The sequence below is a fragment of the Muscardinus avellanarius genome, assembly GCF_963383645.1.
Source record: "Muscardinus avellanarius genome assembly, chromosome: 2".
NCBI classification, from domain to species: Eukaryota; Metazoa; Chordata; class Mammalia; order Rodentia; family Gliridae; genus Muscardinus; species Muscardinus avellanarius.
Window position 1 is genome coordinate 202847233 of NC_137787.1, and position 18934 is coordinate 202866166.

At 52.1% G+C, this 18934-nt stretch overlaps 1 protein-coding gene across 1 annotated transcript in view; it reads right to left on the reverse strand.

Annotated features, from left to right (window-relative positions):
• The window catches only part of RASA3 (RAS p21 protein activator 3), a gene marked incomplete at both ends in the record, with an annotated part of 98650 nt that extends 82240 nt beyond the window's left edge, over positions 1-16410 (reverse strand). The window contains one exon of the mRNA XM_080689163.1: positions 16356-16410. Coding sequence (XP_080545289.1) covers positions 16356-16410 — 55 coding nt within the window. The remainder of the gene's footprint in view (positions 1-16355) is intronic.
• Between the last annotated feature and the right edge of the window lie 2524 nt (positions 16411-18934).

Below are 18934 nucleotides of genomic sequence, written 5' to 3' on the forward strand. Positions count from 1 at the left end.
TGACAAGAAAAAAGTTTGTGTAATGTACAATTCTCCAATATTTTACTGATGTTATTTTTCACATTTTAACCTAAAATCTGTACAGAATTTACATTTTATATGGTATGGGCTAGATTTAACTTCTTTTATTAAAAACCCCACATAGTAGATTCATTCCCTCTCTATGGTGAACTAAAACGTGTCCTCCTCATAGGTGGGCTTCCCTTCACAAACCTCTGAACCTGCAGGGTGCCAATGTCCACAGCAGCAGACTTGGCACAGCCCTCTAAAGGACCTTTCACACCCAGAGACTATGAGGCCATGGTGCCCAGGTACTGACAATTTACCAATTTCAATAGTGTCCAGGTTATAATGACTCTTCCCACACCTAACTTAATAGGAAGCAAGCACCTAGCCCAGTGTATTCTGGATACAGCTAATAAAAGCTTAAAATAGTTCTTTAACTTACTGTAGTTTAAAGTATCCGCTCCCCCTAAAAAGCTCGGTGCATGCTTGCCTAGTACTTAGAAGGCTGATAGTGGCTTTGAGGTCAGCACATGGTAACTCAGCGATTCCTTTTTTTAATATCAAACATAAAAAGTATTGGTATATAGCTTAGTGGTAAAGTGTCCCAGGTCCAATCCCTAGTACCACAAGCAACAACAACAACAAAAAAGCACAACAGTGACCTTACAGAAAGCTGTCTAGCCACCCCGAGTGCCCATCTCTCTGGCAGCTCTTCACCTCAAGCTTTGCTGCTGGAGTTTCTCCTCTGGTTTATTCTCCACTAGGTTGCTCCTTCCTTACCACTCCTATTTCTCATTCCCAGAACTGGAACCTGTGGCTGGGAGAGACTGCTTGCTGTTCAACCATGGTACAGTTCTTAGTCTCTCCTTAGAAGCAGGCGTGTCTTCCTATAGGGACAGGTGTGTCCTTCTATAGAGGCAGGTATGTCTTTCTATAGGGACAGATATATTTTTCCATAGGGCAAGGAGTGTCTTTCCATAAAGGCAGGTATGTCTTTCTTTCCATAGGGCAGGTGTGTCCTTCCACGGGGGCAGGTACGTCTTTCTTTCTATAGGGGCAGAAGCATCTTTCCACAGGTGTGTTCTCATCTCTCTCCCTCCTCCAAGGCCTCCTCTCCACAGCAGCTGAGCACAGCTGGCTCTCGGGGTCTCAGAGTGCAGAAAGGAAGTGGAGCTGCCTGTCTCCCACAAAGAGTGAGCACTCTGCCACAGCCAGCCACAGTACCAGGTTCGAAATCAGACCCCAAAAGCCAGACTCACATGCCCACAGAACCTGAAGGGCCAGACCTGACCACAACTTCAAGTAGAAAGAAAAAGAAAGTTCCTAACACTACAAAAACCAGTGAGTTAAGAAAGAGAAAGGGTCAGAACCAAACATAACAAGGGAAAGCCAGTGAAACAAAGCTCGAGGGGTCCGGTGACGGCAGCCTGGCCTGGGGCTCCACTTGGTCTGCAGCCTCAGCACCCAAGACCAGGGAGAGATTCACGAATGCCCCTCCACCAAATCCCATTTTTGTAACATCTGCAAAATAAAAATGGCTTTTACCTCCCTAAATAATGTAAAAATTATCACAAGGATAACATCTCATGGTATATGAAATTATGCACAACTCACATATTTGCATCCAAAATAAGATTCCACTGCAACACAATCCTGTCCACTGACAAGTCATCCATGGCTGCTTTCTGGCCACAGCATGCAGCTGGGTGGCTGAGAGCCCTGGGCATTCCCGGTTTCCTTCCTCTGGCTGGGTGGGGCCTAAGACTCACTTGGCCCTATAGGGTAATGCTCCGGCCCTGAGTGGGCCTGCACAAGAACACATCTGCAATCCAGTACGTTCACGACCTAGTTGTGTTGTTGGGGCCTGGGATCCTTCCTAAAGACCCCTGTGCCCACCTGGGACAGCAGGTTGAAATTCTGGCCTGGGAGCTGGACCAGGCTGATCTGGCTGCAAGGCAATGCACAGGATACCAGCTTGACCCCATCAGAATTAGGGCTGCTGAACTGCCACACAGAACAGCTGCAGCAGATCAAACTAAAGGCTGATCCCTCCACAGAAGGCCTGCTGCAGCACCCACACAGAGGCTCTGTCTACAACACCTTCTAATGACACAGCTGTCCCTAGCACCTCACATGCAATGGCCAAGCGTGTAAGATCCCATGCAAGGTGAGTGGTTAGGACTCCAACAGCAACTGCGCAGTGGTGTTTCTAGAGAGTTGTCAAAGCCATCTGGGAGGCCAATGCCAGCAGCAGCAGCAGCAGCTCTGAGCAGAACAGACTCTTGTCTGCTCCAGGAACCATAGGGGCGGGGCAGAGGTCAGCTCTCCATCCCCAGGGTCCTGCCGTAAGTTCTCTCTGTAAACTCTGCAGCCCTGGGAGCCTCACCCAGCACCTAGGACAGAGCACATCGGGCCACTTTTAACCATATCAATGTAGTGTCGGCAAATAGAGATGAGGAGAGCAAAACCTGTCCGTCAAATGCAACCCAGACGTGGCCCATGTATCTGGACACATGAGGCTCTTCAGTGTGTGCCCGGGAGGCCCTTGTGGCTCACCATGGAGCCCAGAGGAGCACACACGAGGATGACATGATGCCTGAGGACCGCTGGTCTGTCCTCTGAGGAAGGGCACTGGAGAACAGTCCACACAGCTTACTAGCATCAGGACCCTGTGAGCCTGAGGGAACAAGGCTACCAGCTACAGTCCAACCTACCACTCTGGAGCCAAAGCCAAACACCGCACGTGACTCGAGTTTTCCGGTGACCTGACACTGCAGCTGTGGGGATTTTCTGAGAGCCCGAGTGAAGGGAAGAGTTCAGGGAAGGCTGTGGGCATGCCCACTCCCCTCACTACGGACGATGCCACAAGTTCGGGACTCGGTGGCCAGCCCGAGAAGTATCTCCTCCCCCACCCAAGAAGTCCAGACCAAGGGCTTCCTGCACCCATGGGGCACCAAAGGATGCAGACATCACAGGTACAGCTCTGAATTCAGCTCTCAGCTAAAGGGTTTCATAGAGAACTCTCAGGGGGAATTCTACCCTTCCCCTCAAAGAGCAAATGAGAGGCCACAAGAAGGACTATGAGGGTACCAGGACAGCAGGGATGGAGGGTGCCTGGACAGCAGGAATGGAGGGTGCCTGGACAGGAAGGCCGGAGGTTGCACTGGACAGGAGGACTGGAGGGTGCACTGGACAGGAGAGCTGGAGGGTTCCTGGACAGCAGGGCTGGAGGGTACCAGGACAGCAGGGCTGGAGGGTGCCTGGACAGCAGAGCTGGAGGGTACCTGGACAGAAAGGCCGGAGGGTGCACTGGACAGGAGGGCTGGAAGGCGCACTGGACAGGAGGGCTGGAGGGTGCACTGGACAGGAGGGCTGGAGGGTGCCTGGACAGCAGGGCTGGAGGGTACCAGGACAGCAGGGCTGGAGGGTGCACTGGACATCAGAGCTGGGGGGTGCCTGGACAGCAGGGCTGGAGGGTACCAGGACAGCAGGGCTGGAGGGTGCACTGGACATCAGAGCTGGAGGGTGCCTAGACAGCAGGGCTGGAGAGTTCCTGGACAGGAGGGCTGGAGGGTGCAGTGGACAACAGGGTGGGAGGTTTCCCAAAAGAGCAGCGTGGGAGGGGTACTCAGGACAGCAGGGCTGGAATGTGTACTGGACAGGAAGGCTTGAGAGCACTTGGGAAAGCAGGACTGAAAGGGGGCTCGAGAGTGCACAGTACAGCCAGAACACTTCCTGGAGAGGATCAGGGGCTGCAGAGGCCAGGCCACCCTAGTGGGAGCTGACCCAGACCCAGGGGAAGGGCCTAGCATGAGGCTGAGGCCCTCCTAACTAGTGGGTGAGACCCCAAATCTGTAAATGGCACTACTGGGGTCGACTTGTCTATAAGCCACACACATCTTTAGTCCTGAGCTCCCTTCTCAAGGGTGTATTACTGCAGGCCTGCCTTCCTGCTCAGCCCCTCATTCTTCATCCTAGGATGGGCTCCTGCATGGGCGCCTCTTTTGATAATGGGATGGGAGAGACAGACACAAGCCGACATCATACAGAGCACAGCGCCTAGCATGGACAGCTGCCTGTGACTGCGAGCGGAGGCTGAGTAAAAGGAAGTCCAAGAAGTACTCATGCACCCCAAGGCAAGTCACTGCTTTGCTCCCTTGGAACGACTGACCTGCAGCTGAGAGCCCAACGAGAAACCAGCCTGGCAGCACCTGGCACTCCAGGCTATGACTCAGGTGGTCAGAGATCGGGTGCTCATCTTGTGCCCGTAAAGCTCCACCAGTCTTTACCCTGTACTCCCAAGCCCAGCACTGGGACTTAAAGAAGACAGTCCTTGTCCTCAAAGAGCTGACCTGTGCTACACCATTAGAAAGTCAAACCACAAGTGTATCTGTGGAGCTGAAAATGGATTTCCTCTGGATTTCCTGAGGTTTCCTTTATTAGACTTGAGTTCAAAATTATCTGGGAAAGGGCTCTGGGATATCTTGGCCTTGCATGTCTGTGGGGGGAGAAAAAGAATAGAGGACAGACAGATCAATTAATCAGCATTTCCTAGCTCTGACCACCAGCATGAGCTCTACCCACAGAAGCGAGCTGTTCTCAGGATAAACGATGTACACTGGCCAGACCTCATCCTACCCTCACACAGGCTAAAAGGAGCTGTGCCTCATCAGGTGCTGACTCTGCTTGCCACCGCACGCAGCCCCTCTCCACTCAACAGCCTTGTACACTCTTTCCCTTAGTAAAATTTGGACACACTTTTCGTGCCCACCTACTGTGAAGGACCAGTATCCTGTACCACTTCTCACTCAGCCTTAGGACTACAAACGGAGTGGGCACCTTATGAAGGAGAAGGAGACTGAAACCCAGGCATTTGCTGGTGGCCCTGGGTGACACCTGTTCCCTCTGGGCCAGGCCTGTCCCCACTTGACCAGAGGTGACCTGTGGATCTGAAACACTCAGAATATGAAGCTGTGTTGCACTTCTGAGTGCCCTTCTCGGCCCACAGACCTGTCCCTAGCACCTACTCCTGCTTCCAACAGAAATGTCACCTCTTGAGGAGCACGAGGGCGTCCTGTGTGAGCCAGGCCCTCTCTTGTGCTGCTGGGAAGGGACTCGGCACCCTATCCTTCAAGCTATTAAATAGGAGGGAGAACCACACTTTGGGATGGCCAAAGCCTCAGAACAGAAAAAAACTTCAATTTAGTGTTTATTTTTAATGATAAAAGTAAAAACTGTTCTTATTCAATAGTGGCCACTTTATAAAGTTATAAGATAATTTTGAAAATATAATTTCTAGCCGGGCGTGGTGGCGCACGCTTGTAATCCCCGTGCTTGGGAGGCAGAGACAGGAGTATAGCACAGGTTCGAAGCCAGCCGCACTGGCTTAAGAGACCCTGTTTCCAAATAAAAAAAGTATAAAAAAATAGGTCTGGGAGTGTAGCCCGGAAGTAGAAGGATTTCCAGGAACCTCAGTACCACCAAAAAAAAAGAAAGAAAATATAATTTATATTATTTATGGAAAGTCTCCGGATTTGAAAAATCCATTGCATGTAGTATGCGTGCCCATGTGGTGAGCAGCAGCGTGTCTGTGCACACTGCCATCTGCTCAGGGCCCACAGGACAGCAGGTCTCCATCTCCATCTTCCTTGGCACAAAAGCTCACCTTTCCAAAGGGCCTGAAAACACCCAGCTGCCATCTTGTAAACATGTGGCCATGTGACGAACTTTCCTTACTCCTGCTGTCCATAGTCTCGTAGGTGAGGCCTGTGTCCTCCCAGCTTGTGGCTGGTAGATGCCAGCTGGAAGTGTCCAGTGGTACCCAGGCCCCAGCTTCGCGCTGCCACTCAGAGTACCTGGAGAGGGAAGCTTTGGGAAAGCAATGTGACCCCCAATCAGTACCTGTGATTAACATCCCCAGTAAAACTAAAGGTCCTCGCCACTTCCTCTGGTGACCTCAGAAAATCACTCAGCCCAGACTTCTCTGGTTATCCTAACTGCCTGGATCCTAAAAGAACACACTGCACAGTGTGTGCATTGCCAACAAGAGCACTTGATCTGTGAATGAGCACTCTCTGCTGCCCGCCATAGGAAGCTAGACTTGCAGAGGGCTCTGGAGAGCTGTGTGCATATGTGACCCCACACGTGCACCAGGGTCGACTGACCAGACCTGGCCCCCCTGACAAAAGTTGGCAGCATATTCTCCCTAAAACACAACATCCAGGGGAGAGGGCCTGGGAGCACACAGAGCTCCAGAAACAGAAACACTCAGTGACCAGTGATAGTGGAAGACAACCGGTCAGCTGCAAAGACAAGAGGCATGTTTAAATCGGGGTGAGGTCTGCTGTGTCCCCCAGCCCACCTGCTCTCAGGAGGACATAATTTTCTGGGGCCAGGAAGGGAGAAGAAAAGGCTTCCCTGGAGAAAACACAGAAATACACTTCACAAAGCAGAATAATTAAAAAATCAAGTAACTTGGAAAAAACACAGTAGAAAGTAGATTTTCTCCTGATGTGACCCTGTATTTCCACTCAGGATGTGCATAAACATACTCTTGGGCCCCAGTGCTGAGAAGCTTTCTCCACACACCAATGCAATGCTGCTCAGGGCAGGAAATGGTGAGTGGAAGGGATGCCAGAGATTCCAGGTGGACACCATGTGGGTCTCAGAGTGGCCCACAGTCCCTGAGGGAGTCCAGCACCCAGAGGCAATGGCGGGCAGAGGAGCCGCACAGCTGGGAGAGAGCCAGTGCCCAGGAGGGTCTCTGTCCCCGATCCAGAAAGGTGTCCACAGTTCAGAGGTTTGTACTGACAAACTCTGGCCTTAACCTGCAGGAACTCCCCAGAACCTGCCCCAAAGTCACCAGTGGAGGGGCTTCTACCATGAGAACCCCAGTGACCAACAGATGCTCCATCTCCACATCTTTTTAAAAATTGTTTGAAACAGGGTCTCTCTAATTTGCTGAGGCTGGCCTTGAGTCTGTAATCTTTCTGTCTCACCCTTCTTAGTACTGGGATTACAAACATGCACCACCCCGCCGGGTTGTGCCACCTCTATTTCTGATCACTGGCCTACAGGTCACATCCGCAGGGTTGGTCCCAGGAATTTTTCACCATTTAGAGCTGATCACCACTGTTGGCCCAAGGCTTCCTGTACACAAGGCTGTGAGGATTGAGGCTGTGTTGACAGCAACACCCTCACTTCAGTTCCAGGATGGCTTGAAGGGTGCACAGCCTGGGGTGCTGGGGCTAATCTTGGGCACCTATCTGACATGAAGCCTCTGAAAGAACAGACCAGAAACAAATGGGGGAGGGGCATAAGAAAATATCCAAGCTGTGGACCTAAAAGCCAAGTGTTGTGCAAATACAAAATGTTTAAAAATCTAAAATAATTGCAGGAAAAGACCTCAAGCTGTAGAAAGACAGAGGGAAGGTATGCAGCCCAAACCAAAGCCACAGGAGCTGGACTGAGCTGCCTGAGGGCTCACAGACCCAGAGCCTGCAGTCCAGGACTCATGAAGAAAACTGGGACAAATCCCAGCATTTGGGAGGCTGAGACTGGAGGATGGTGGTTTGTGGACAGCCTCAGCTACTTAGGCCCTTTGCAACTCAGTGAGACCTTGTTCCAATATACAGAATAAAAAAATAGGGCTGGGGGTGTAGCTTGGAGGTAGAATGCCCCTGGGTTCTATCCCCAATACCACAAAAAAAAAAAAGAAAGAAAAAAAGAAAAGAAAAGAAAAAGAAAACAGGGACAGTTTCAAACAACATGAATTTTGCAAAGTATCCACTGACCCACTCCTATTGCCCTGGATCTCAGAAAAAGGGGAGCCAGTGGGAGCAACCTTGATTCTCCCTCATGTCCAGCCTGACTACAGCACTTCATAGGCTGGGACATGTACCTCTACCCTGCAGGGGTCCAAGAGTGTGCACATGTGTGTATGTGTGTAGCTGTGTGTGGCTGTGTATGCATCTGGAGGGTGCATGTGCATGCATATATAAATGTGTATATGTGTAACTATGTGTGCATGGGCATGTGTGAGTGCATGTGTGTGTGTGTGTAAGCACATGTGTGCATGTATGTAAGCACATGTGCATGTGTTTAAGCATGTGTGTGTACCCATGTGTGTGTGTTTGCAGTCACCTCATAAGAAAGTAAAGAAATACGACCCCTGTCCTCAACCCAAGGCCCTGCCTCAAGGTGCAGCTCTCCCTCCCACCTCACTTCTCTGCAAGCCCTGAGGATGCTGGGCAATTCCTGGTATGCACACTGGCAGAGGGAGCTCTGAGTGAGTGTGGGGAAAGTTCCTGCCCACAGTAAACACAGCATGCTACAGTGTGGCCCCAGGTAGAAAACTGCTCACAGCTGTCACCATTAGTACTATACCTAATCACACACATGCACACTCCTGACCTCAGAGGGTGCTGTCAGTGTTCCTCTGCCTCAAGGCTAGCACCGTGCCTCCCTCCTCTGTGTGCCCCAGTGGGACCACACCGTGGCCTGAGAAGCAAAACCAAGTCCTTCCTGCAGGGACAGCTGAGGTATGTGGGGCCGGGGGCTCCACCTCCAGCACCATCCTGCAGAGATCCCGTGCAAACCCTGGAATTCAGCAATAGGCGTCTGAGAGGTCAGTGTGGGGGGCGGAAGGGGAGTGTCCTCTGCAGCTTTCCCAGGATTCTGGCCCCAGAGCATGAAGTCAGCCCCATGCAGCCCTGTAGGACTTCCCAAGAAGGCTGAGTTTGGTGGCTGTTAAGGGTCTGGAATTCCCCAGCTCAGCCCTCATTCCAAAGGCCATGGGAAAGCCAGCTTCCCACCCAAACTCTGAACAGGAATCCAGCCTGGCCAGGGTCCTTGGGTCTGTACACAGCAAGTGTGCAGGAACCAGCTCCTGTTCCCATCTTTGTTCACAACCCTGTGCCCAGCCCAGCCCAGTTGTGGAGAATCAGTTTAGCCAGCGAGGCTCTGGGGTAGAGCTGATTTCCCCATGTGGCTAAGGGGAATCACCCCTACTCTCCCTGCCTCCTGGCTGCCCAGAGTTGTGCCTTCCTCTCTGATGGGCTTCCCCACAGATGGAAGCACTGGGCCTGGCCTCCATGAAGAGAAAGAGGCCAGAGGACAGGCCGTCAAGAAGAGAGCTTCGCATTAACCAGCGCCCTGCCTCAAGACAGCTGAAATGCAGAGAAGCCAGGGCTTGGCATCGGCTGGCACGCTCTGTACCTGTCCCAGCTGTGGGTCTTGAACTGCCCAGGCTCACAGGTGGCCCATTCTGCAGGGTCCACGCAGAGTCCACAAGAGAAGCCCTGAGTAAGTGCCCTTACCAGGGATACCGCCAAAACCCAGTGCCAACTTGGTCCATGTGAAACTTGCTGCTTCTGTCTAAGGGAGCAGCTGGATAGCAGCCCAAGAAGGGCCACTCCTGGCCAACCACAGGACAGCCAGGCATCAGGAACCAGCAGTTCCTCGGATGCCTGTGGCAGCGTGAACTCAGTACTCTTCTGAAAGGTTGACCCTGGGAAGGCCGCTTGTGCCTTTGGGCCTTGGAGGCGAAGGAGGTAAAAACATCTGCCCTACACACGATGGCCATGACCAGAACAGAACATGGCCATGCTCCACAGGGCACCCTCTCAAGCTCAGCCTGTGCACAGCACCTGCAGGGCAGATGCTGGCAGTGGTTGGAGGAGAGGCACATGAAATCAAAGCAAACCTTCGAGCAGTGAACGTGAAACCAGAAAGAGAAACCACAAAGCTAAAAGGGAATCTGAAATCTTTTTCCTCAAAAGGAACTAAATGCGTGCGTATACACGCACACAGACACACACACACACACACACACACACACACACACACACACCTCAAAACAAAGCCAAAAAGAAGATTCTAGAGCAGGGTTGAGCTCCTCTACCACTGAGGAGCCCAACTGTTAGAATTACTCCATTTGGGCTCTTAACATTCAACAAAGATGGGGAAGGAGAAACTGGCCCTGCACAGTGCACGGGCAGCTGGCCAGGCGAAGCCCGCCCTGCAGCAGCTCCTGGCTGGCTCCACGCACTCCTGGGCAAGCCTGGGATCAGGCGCCAGGGCAGGCAGGTGGGCTCCAGCCACAGAACCCCCTACACCTGGCATTGACTTTGTGTCCATTCTTTTGCTATCTGTCCTTCAGAGGCTGGCTGTGGACACTGTTGCAGGAGACATTTCAGCCCACCCTCTTGCATACAGGATCAAAGTTTAAGCTGCAGCCTCCTCCTCTGCATGAGCTGCGGAAGGCCAGCTGTGACCGGCGGGTCCCATCCAGCCCCAGAGCCCAATCCTTGCCTCCCCTCTTACCCAGCACCTCTCAGAGGCTGACTGGCATCACAGGACAGACACCAGGCCCTCATATGGCCAGCGTGTGCCCACCTGCCGCATTGCTGGCTCTTTGCTTCTGCTGTGAGTTCTGCAGCTCAGCAACACTTGGAAGGTCCGCCATCCTCTCCCACCTACGCCCTCAGGAAGATGCAGCACTCTTATTTTTGCATTTGCTTATGTGACTCTCCAATTTGTTACAATATTAACAGAACAGTTTGAAATTAAACTAGAAAAAACACCATCTACAAAGATTTGAGTGGCTGAAGAGCCTCTGTTCCAGCACAAGATTTACCAAAATCTCCACAGAAAGGTATTTCCCCACTTTGACAAATGAAGAAAGCAAGGCCAAAAGGACTAGGAAATTCTTCTAAAACCTCAGAACTGTGGAGAAACCTAGCCAGCAGGCTATTCTCAGTCTCTAGCTCCGAGTGTGGTTCCCATCCAGGCTCTTGTTCCCAAACCATGTCTGCTCTCAAGGGCCACATGCAAAATTAACTTCTCATGCTCTAAAAACAACCATCAGCTCCCAGTTCACTCATGGCTATGTCCAGCCACTACGTCCAGCTCCTTTTTTTTTTTTTTTTTTTAGTGGTACTGGGGTTCCTGGAAGCCCTTCTACCTCTGGGCTACACTCCTAGGCCTATTTTATATTTTTATTTGGAAACAGGGTCTCTGAAGCCAGCGTGGCTGGCTTTGAACCTGCGCAATCCTCCTGTCTCTGCCTCCCAAGCGCAGGGATTACAAGCGTGCCCACTACGCCCGGCACCGTCCAGCTCCTTTCTAAACTCATTCCCGTCCACGGTCACAACAGGGTGTGCCCCTAAACACCATGGTGAGCACCTTCAGCAAGGTGCGTTAATGCACTGGGGTGTGTTTGGTTTGTGCTCTCAGATCCCCCCTCCCAGCTTCAGAAAACCAAGTCCAAACATCTTCTGTATTCCACCCAAGTGAATATGGCCATACTAGCAGAGTCCATCTGCCTAAGGGCTGGGGGTGACCAGTGGTCCTACTCAAAGAATTATCTCCCCCTGCAACTCCATTTCTGCACCGTTACTTCGGTGAGGCCAACCTCAGCTCTCCCAGCCAGCGCTTCACCTGCTATTTACACACACACACTAGCAGCTCCCTCCTTCCCCACTGAACACCCCACCTGCAATTTGTCTCCAAAATCACCACTTCTCTTCCCCAGCCCTTCACTGTACCCCTTCAAGCCCAAGACCATGGAGAAAGCAAACAGCCCCCTAAACAGGCAGGCAGTGTTCAGAAGTGAGAGGAGGGCCACAGGACACAGGGACCCAAGCATGCTCCCACAGGCTAGTTATGTTCTATGGGTCTCCTTTCCTCAATTTTAATGTCATAGAGTTGTGAAAATTTAAATAAAATGAGATATGCAAGCTATGCACTTAAAATATCCACCACCTCGTCCCACCCTGGACACAGAAAATCTAACCCCTCTCCAGGCAAAACCTTAAGCCACAACCTGAAGCCACCCTCACCCAAGCCACCCTCACTCAAGCCTCCACAGCTTCCGCAGGTACAGCCAGCTATACACGTTAGTCCTCTGGTTAAAAATAACATGGGCAGCTTAGCTGAGCTCGGTTAATGGAATATCCAAGTTAAATTTAGCATCAGAGAGCTCAAGAGAATCTAAAATCCCTGACACTGAGGGCCATGTGGCCAGCACAGCGCGTCCTAACACTCAGACTCACAGGGGAGCCACACTGTGACTAAGACCGCCCAGATTCACAGACACCTCTCCTCAGCCTCAGCTCAGCCTCAGCTGCAGTGGAGGCACCGCCAGGGAAACCACTGCACCTGGTACAGCAGATCTGCTCTCCCGGGCCCACTGCCAGCCGTAACACGCCCCCCCCCCCCAAACGGTGCATCACTGCCCCTGAGGAGGCCTAAACCAAGCCCGGGGTGCCGCCATCATGCCTCAAGCTGCGCCAGATCCGGAGCCCTGGGTGCCAGTCCAGCCAGCGACCTGGGGCTCCTTCGCTGCCGCCTCCTCAGTGCCACAGGTCCAGGGAGCTGCCCCTTGTCATCCCACCTCACAGCACCATGTCCTCCTCTACTTGGTCCCTCCTGTTCTGATGGGATTTGTCTGTCATTATTGTTGGAGAGCCCCAGCAACAGACCAACCGGCCATAGTACCTACTGTCTGCAAGGCCACATTTTGGTGAATGTAGGAGCTGTTGGGCCTGAGTTCTGTGTTCTACTAGTGGGAAGAAACATAGGAGACCATGGAGCAGCACTCCGGAGATCCAGGGAGAGATGGAGAGGCAAGCACAGAGTCCAGCTGCAAAGGAGGCAGAGCCTGGCAGCCTGGCCTTATGTGCCTCCAGCATAGACCTGACTCCTGCACCTCCCCCCAGGGAAACAGCCACAACTGTTCAGGAAGACTGTCCTCATCCAGGAATGCAAAGCTAGGATGTCTGCATCTTATTCATAGCTCAATGGAAATACCTTTGTGTTTGGCTTTCTACTGAACACACTTATTCAGATAAGATGGCACTCTTAAAAGCCAGTAGTAAATATTACCCAAAAAGAAAGAAGGATTTGGAAGTGAAGTCTGTGGCAATGCCTAGGGGGTTCTCATCCCAAAACATTCGCTGCCAGGCAGAATGACCCTCCCCTCATAAGTCAACACACATCCACTGGCCCCACTTTGTAAGGCCAGAGATGCACACTTCCTCAACAGAGTCCTCCAGGAAGCATGGGCCAGTCGCTGTAACAAAGCGGTAATTGTTACCAAAGACACAGAGTGTAAGATGTTAAATGTATAAAGAACACAGCAAAAATAATCCTGGAAAATTTGCATGGAGAAGCAACAGAGTCTTCAAGACAAGAACTCAAAATGGTTACAATAACAATGCTTCTCTTTGGCTTTTTCTTCTGTATAAATTGTTTTGCAAGTGGAAGGAACGAGAAAAAGGAAGGGCAAAGGGAGAAGTTCTTCCCATTTCCCCAACTTTTGCCCCTGAACGAGACCAAGTATTATCACATTTTCCAAAACCAAGAACTAGAGTGACTGAGAACTACCTAAGAAAAGCTCCCGTCCCCGGAAACATTCCTCCTTTTTCCTAGCAATAGTAGTGGCATTTAACTGTATAGTTCTAGAGACTAATTTTGTTCTGCCCTTTCCAATGCTGGGGGAGGGGTGTTAACTAAGCCTGAACAGCACTGCTTTGTAAATTCCCACCGGATACAGTAGACAATGATCGCCCACTTTAGCAGATGGGAAACGAGGCTGTGAAGGGGAAGATGCTTGCCCTGGGTCATTCAGCAATCACAAGCCAAGCCAGCTGCCTGGGCTCCGAGGTGAATGGACAGGAGGGAAGACCGTGGGAGAAGGGGAGGGGGCAGGGAGAGGAAGATGGGTAGAAAGAGGGGGAAAGGAAAGCTGGGCGTGGTGGCGCACACTTGTAATCCCAGCATTTGGGAGGCTGAGACAGGAGGATGGTGGTTAGTGAGACCCTTTGCAACTCAATGAGACCTGGTTTTAAAATAAAGAATAAAAATAGGGCTGGAGGTGTAGCTTGGAAGTAGAATGCCCCTGGGTTCCATCCCCAGTACTGCAAAAAAAAAAAAAAAAAAAAAGAAAAGAAAAGAAAGAAAAGAAAAGAAAAGAAAAGAGAGGGGGAGAAGGGGAAAAGGAAGTGGGAGAGGGAGACCAATGCACTTTTGGCCAAAAGTTAATTGCAGCATCACTTAAGACAGGAACCTTCAGACAGGCAAGTGAGAGGGGCCCCAAAGGGAGAACTACACAGAGACCAAGTTGCTCAGCACACCACCGACAGGCTGAGGGAACTCTTCTGTCTTGTTCTATTGACAGGCTTTCCTCCAAGACCCTGTGATGTTCAGCTGGCAGGACAGCCATGCATGACCAAACCCAAACAGCTAAGCTCAGCCACTGGTCACCTGAGGGGCTCCAGCAGGGCTCTATTCAACTCCCCTTCCACATTTCTGTGCTCAGATGCAGGGATGCATGGCCTCTCCTGTGTGCAGAGCTGCCTGCACACCTAGCCACAGTGGGGACACATGCCTCTCCTGCACCGGGCCTACAGTGAGGACCTGATGGAGGAGCCGCAGAAGGGCCTCCCACACCCAGAGCACACCCAGGGGACTGGGCAGCTCCCCAACCCATCCTCTGTCATCGCCGGAAGTTCAACACTGCCCACACTCCCACGTGGGATTAGAGATGGCAAATGCTCCAGGCGGCAGTGTTTCACTTGCTTGAACACAGGAGAGAAGGAGCGACAGCCTCATCAAGCAGTTTCTTCAAAGCTGCCTCCTCCCGGGGAAGCTGCTTGCTATGGGTGCAGACTCTACCAGAACACTACAGGCTGAGTCTCTGGCGGCTAGTGAAGCTGCTGTCTTGGACATTTGGGGCCTTTTCTCCCCCTCCTGTCTTTCTATGCCATTCTGAAAATAAATGTTCCAGCACCAGAGCCCTCCTTGCTTGCTGTGGCTAATGCTGTAGCCAAGGTCCAGGACCCCCTGCTGCCCGCTGACTTGAAAGCCTCCATCCCCGGCCACATCCACCCAAGGCCTCCTGCTGCCCTGAACTGAGGAGGTATAGCCTCCTCCACAGCACTGGACTTGTTGGTCAGACAGAGATCTGCTGCAAGGAACCCTCACAGGAGTGTCCTTTGCCCTGCCCACGCAGGGCGGGAGCAAGTTGATGTCCTCGATTTTAAACTGACAGCAGGTTCCAACCACAGAAGCAAGAGGAATCCCTTCTGCATGCTGCTCAAAGCCCCGACGCCACATCCCACCTGCAAAGATTCTGAGCCAAAGACAAAACCGTCTCAGCAATGATTCAAAAACCAAAATAAAGCCTACAGGAAACAACACGCCCTGGGTACTAGATCCGGGGACAGCATCGAATGTCAGTAACAACGGACACTCCAGCAGCGCTCTCACTGGGACCAGGTCAAGATGTAGACTAGTTTCGTGGGGTAGAAGGGCAGGGCACTGCAGCACCTCAGCTCCAGAACTTCCAGAGTGAACACCAGTGTTTATGGCATTAATGTTTATGGCACCCCAATGTTCATGACATTAATATTTAACAGTCCAGAAAACCACCTCAATTTGGGGACAAACTTCCACTTGGTTCCCAAAGCAAAACATCTGGGAAAAGAAAATTCCTCCAGATAAAACCAGGAAGTCCTCATCCAGCCTCCCCACCCAGAACTCCTCCCCCTGCCCGCTTCTGAATCTGCTTCCCTTACCCTCCCCCAGCTCTGGCTGCCCTCAGAGTCAAGCCAAGGGCCTGAATGGTAGGCAGGCCAGCCTGCGACCAAGCTCCCAGGGTTGGTTCTCAATGAAAGCAGGGAGGTGCTGGCCACAGCAGCTCCCCTCCCGCAGCCCGCAGCCAGAGGCTCCAGGGCCACATCGCGCGCACACACACGCTCACAGCACTGCGGGTGCGCGCCAACCCACTGCCTGCCCGGCCCCCACCCCCAGGAAAGAGGTGGAGGAGAGTCCGCATCCTCCTGAAAGGAAGTTTCTGAACACAGCACGAACCCGAAAAGCGGAGATGGAGCCCGTAAGTGTGAGCACCCGAACAGACCAACAAGCGCGCACACATTCGTGCAAACACAGGCGCACACAGACCCACACGCGCGCACTCTTGCACACACGGACAAGGCGGGCAGACCCCGCACTCCTGCACACACGAGCACATGCAGGCGCACTCGGGCACACACGGACACACGCAGGCAGCCCCCTCCCACATTCCTGCGCACGCCGACACAGCAGACCGCACACTCCTGGACACGCGAGCACTGCACGCACACCCCTCCACGCACATTCCTGCACACACATGAACACACAAGGTAGCCTCCGCACAGCCCTGCACACAGGGACACACGCAGACAGGCCTCCCCGCTCTTCCCCTGCGGGCGCATCCAGGGCGCCGACCTGCGCGGCCTCCGAGGGCCGGGACCCGCGGGCTCAGGGCCAGGCTAGCCGGGACGCCCCGCCGGCCGCGCAGCACTCACCGATCTTGATCCTCACGCTCTGGAAGATCCGCAGCCCCTCTTCCTCCACCGCCATGCTGCGAGCCGCGCTGGCCGCGCGGGAGCTCGCGAGCCTCGCCCGGGCGCGCCGGCTCGAGGCGGGGCGGCCGCGGAGCGCGGGAGCGGCGGGCAGACGGGGCTCGGCGCGCCGCCGGGGTCGGAGCTGAGCTCGGAGCCAGCGGCCGAGCCAGGCGGCGCTGCAGTCCGCCCTCCCCGCCCCGCTCCCCGGAGCTCTCCCATTGGTCCAGGAATGGGCGTGGCATTGGGCTCCGCCTTCAGCCAGACTCCCATCTCCATTGGCTGATGTTCTAAATGGGCGGGCTTCTAGATTCCGCCTATAGCCCACATCCAGTCTCCCATTGGTCAAGGTTAGAAGGCGGGCTCAGTGAAGTCCGCCTACAGCCCAACGCAGCCCCCCATTGGCCGAGCCTTGAAGAGATGCAAGGTCTGTCTCAAGGCGGGATCGGAAAGGACTGACAACCCAACTCTCTAGTGCAGGGGCTTGGCCTGGCCTCGGGGAGCGGCCTTGGCCCAGATCCCTACCCGTGGAGAGTCCGGAAGCCCCCGAAGCCCGGTTTTTCCTGGCAGATCCCCTTCTCGGCAGGCCCCTCTGGGCGCCAGAGACAAAGGAAGGTCGCGAGTGCCGGTCAGTGTAAAACTGCTAGGCTTAACGGGACTAACTTGCTTTTAAAAGCGAAATTCGAGCCGGGTGTGGTGGCGCACGCTTGTAATCCCAGCATTCGGGAGGCTGAGACAGAAAGATCACGGTTCGCGGACAGCCTCAGCTACTTAGTGAGGCCCTTTGCAACTCAGTGAGACCCCGTTTCAAAATAAAGAATAAAAAAACGGGCTAGGAGTGTAGTTCGGAGGTAGAGTGCCCTTGGGTTTCATTCCCAGTACCGCAAAAAAAAAAAAAAAAAAAAAAAAAAAAGCGAAATTCAAGCATAAAGATATAAAAGGAAAATATTTCTTTGTCTAACCTCAGCCACTACAAGACGATCCAAAACGACCACCGCAGATCACACAGGAGAAGCAGAAGATGACCCGCGCGGGCTGAAGGAGCCTGGAACCCCTCTGGACCTGAGCTGGGCAGCACCCTGGCTGCCCCTCTTTTGTCTGTGGCTGGCCTCTGCCCTCACTGGCTTCCTTCCAGCTCAACCACAGGCTGGAGTTTATCATCCCAGCCTTTCATATGCCATGTTTACTAGTTGTTTAACTTGGAGGTCAGAAATGGTCTCTGGTTCCTGCCCCAGAGCCTCTGCATGTAACTCTGGGTCTCCGCTGGCTTGCAGATGCCCCTGCCAGCCAGACAGACCCCTCCTTAGGTGGAGACTTTCCTCCCTGTGAGAAAACCCTGGAAAACTGCAGGCTCCTACAGTTTCTCCACTCCCAACTCCTCCCTCACATGCAGGAGTGTTTTCCCCTAAGCATTGGTATGCAGGTCTCTGCCTCAGATTCTCAGTGTCCAGGAGAGTCTGACCTGAGGCAAGTGGGGCTGCAGTAGCTGTCTTGAGGGGTCGCCTGTTTGGCAGTGGGCGTGGTGGCCCTGCCAAGCTGCAGCTGTGTGTGCTGGGATGGACACAGCACCGGAGAAGTGGGGGCATAGTAATCATGGAACTGTGGAATCAGTAGCCCTTGCTGAGGGGCCCTTGGTCCATATGAAGATACCTGTCTCCCACCACCTGAGAACTGGAAACCCTGTGGCTCAGGCCAGGACTTAATTCTACAAACCACTGATTTGCAGAGAAGATCCAAGTCCAGGACCCAATGGGAAGAAGCCAGATCCTGAGGCTTAGAACAGGGTCGTCTAGATTTTTTTTTTAATTGGTGCACTGTATTCATACATCATAGTGGGATACAAAAAAACTTTTGTAGACATACATGCACACATCGCCCAGTCAGCCCCCACCCGATCCCCACCCCATTCCCTCCCCATCCCTCCTTCCCATGCTTGGCTTAGTGGTTGACATCTAGTATTATAGCAATTTATCCAAAATTAAAAATGATAATCTCACATTACAGTTTCATTTGTCTGATACCAAGCTTTTGATAACTTAAAGATAACATTTCAATATTTCTTTTTGCTTTCTTTCTTACCAGAGAATATTATTTTGCTTTTTTTTTAGGTGAAACTATCATATATTTATATATTTATTTTTCAGAAAAAAAAATCTATCCTAATATGGAATATGGACTCTAGATACCCAAAATGATCTCGAAAAAGAACAAAGCTAGAAGATATATATTTTCTGATTTCAAATGTTATAAAGCTACAATAATTGAAACAGTGTAGTACTGTTCTAAAGGCAGATATATAAACCCTTGGAGTTAAATAAAAGCCTAGAGCTAAATTCTTCCATATATTGTCAAGTTAGTTTTGACAAGGTTTCCACGAACATTTGGTGAAGGAAATAATAATCTTTTAACTAAATATTGTTGAAAAATAATAATTACATGAAAAAGAATAAAATTGGACCCTTACCTAATCCCATATACAAATATTAACTCAAAATAGATAAAAGACCTAAATATAAATCTTAAGACTATAAACTTTTAGGAGA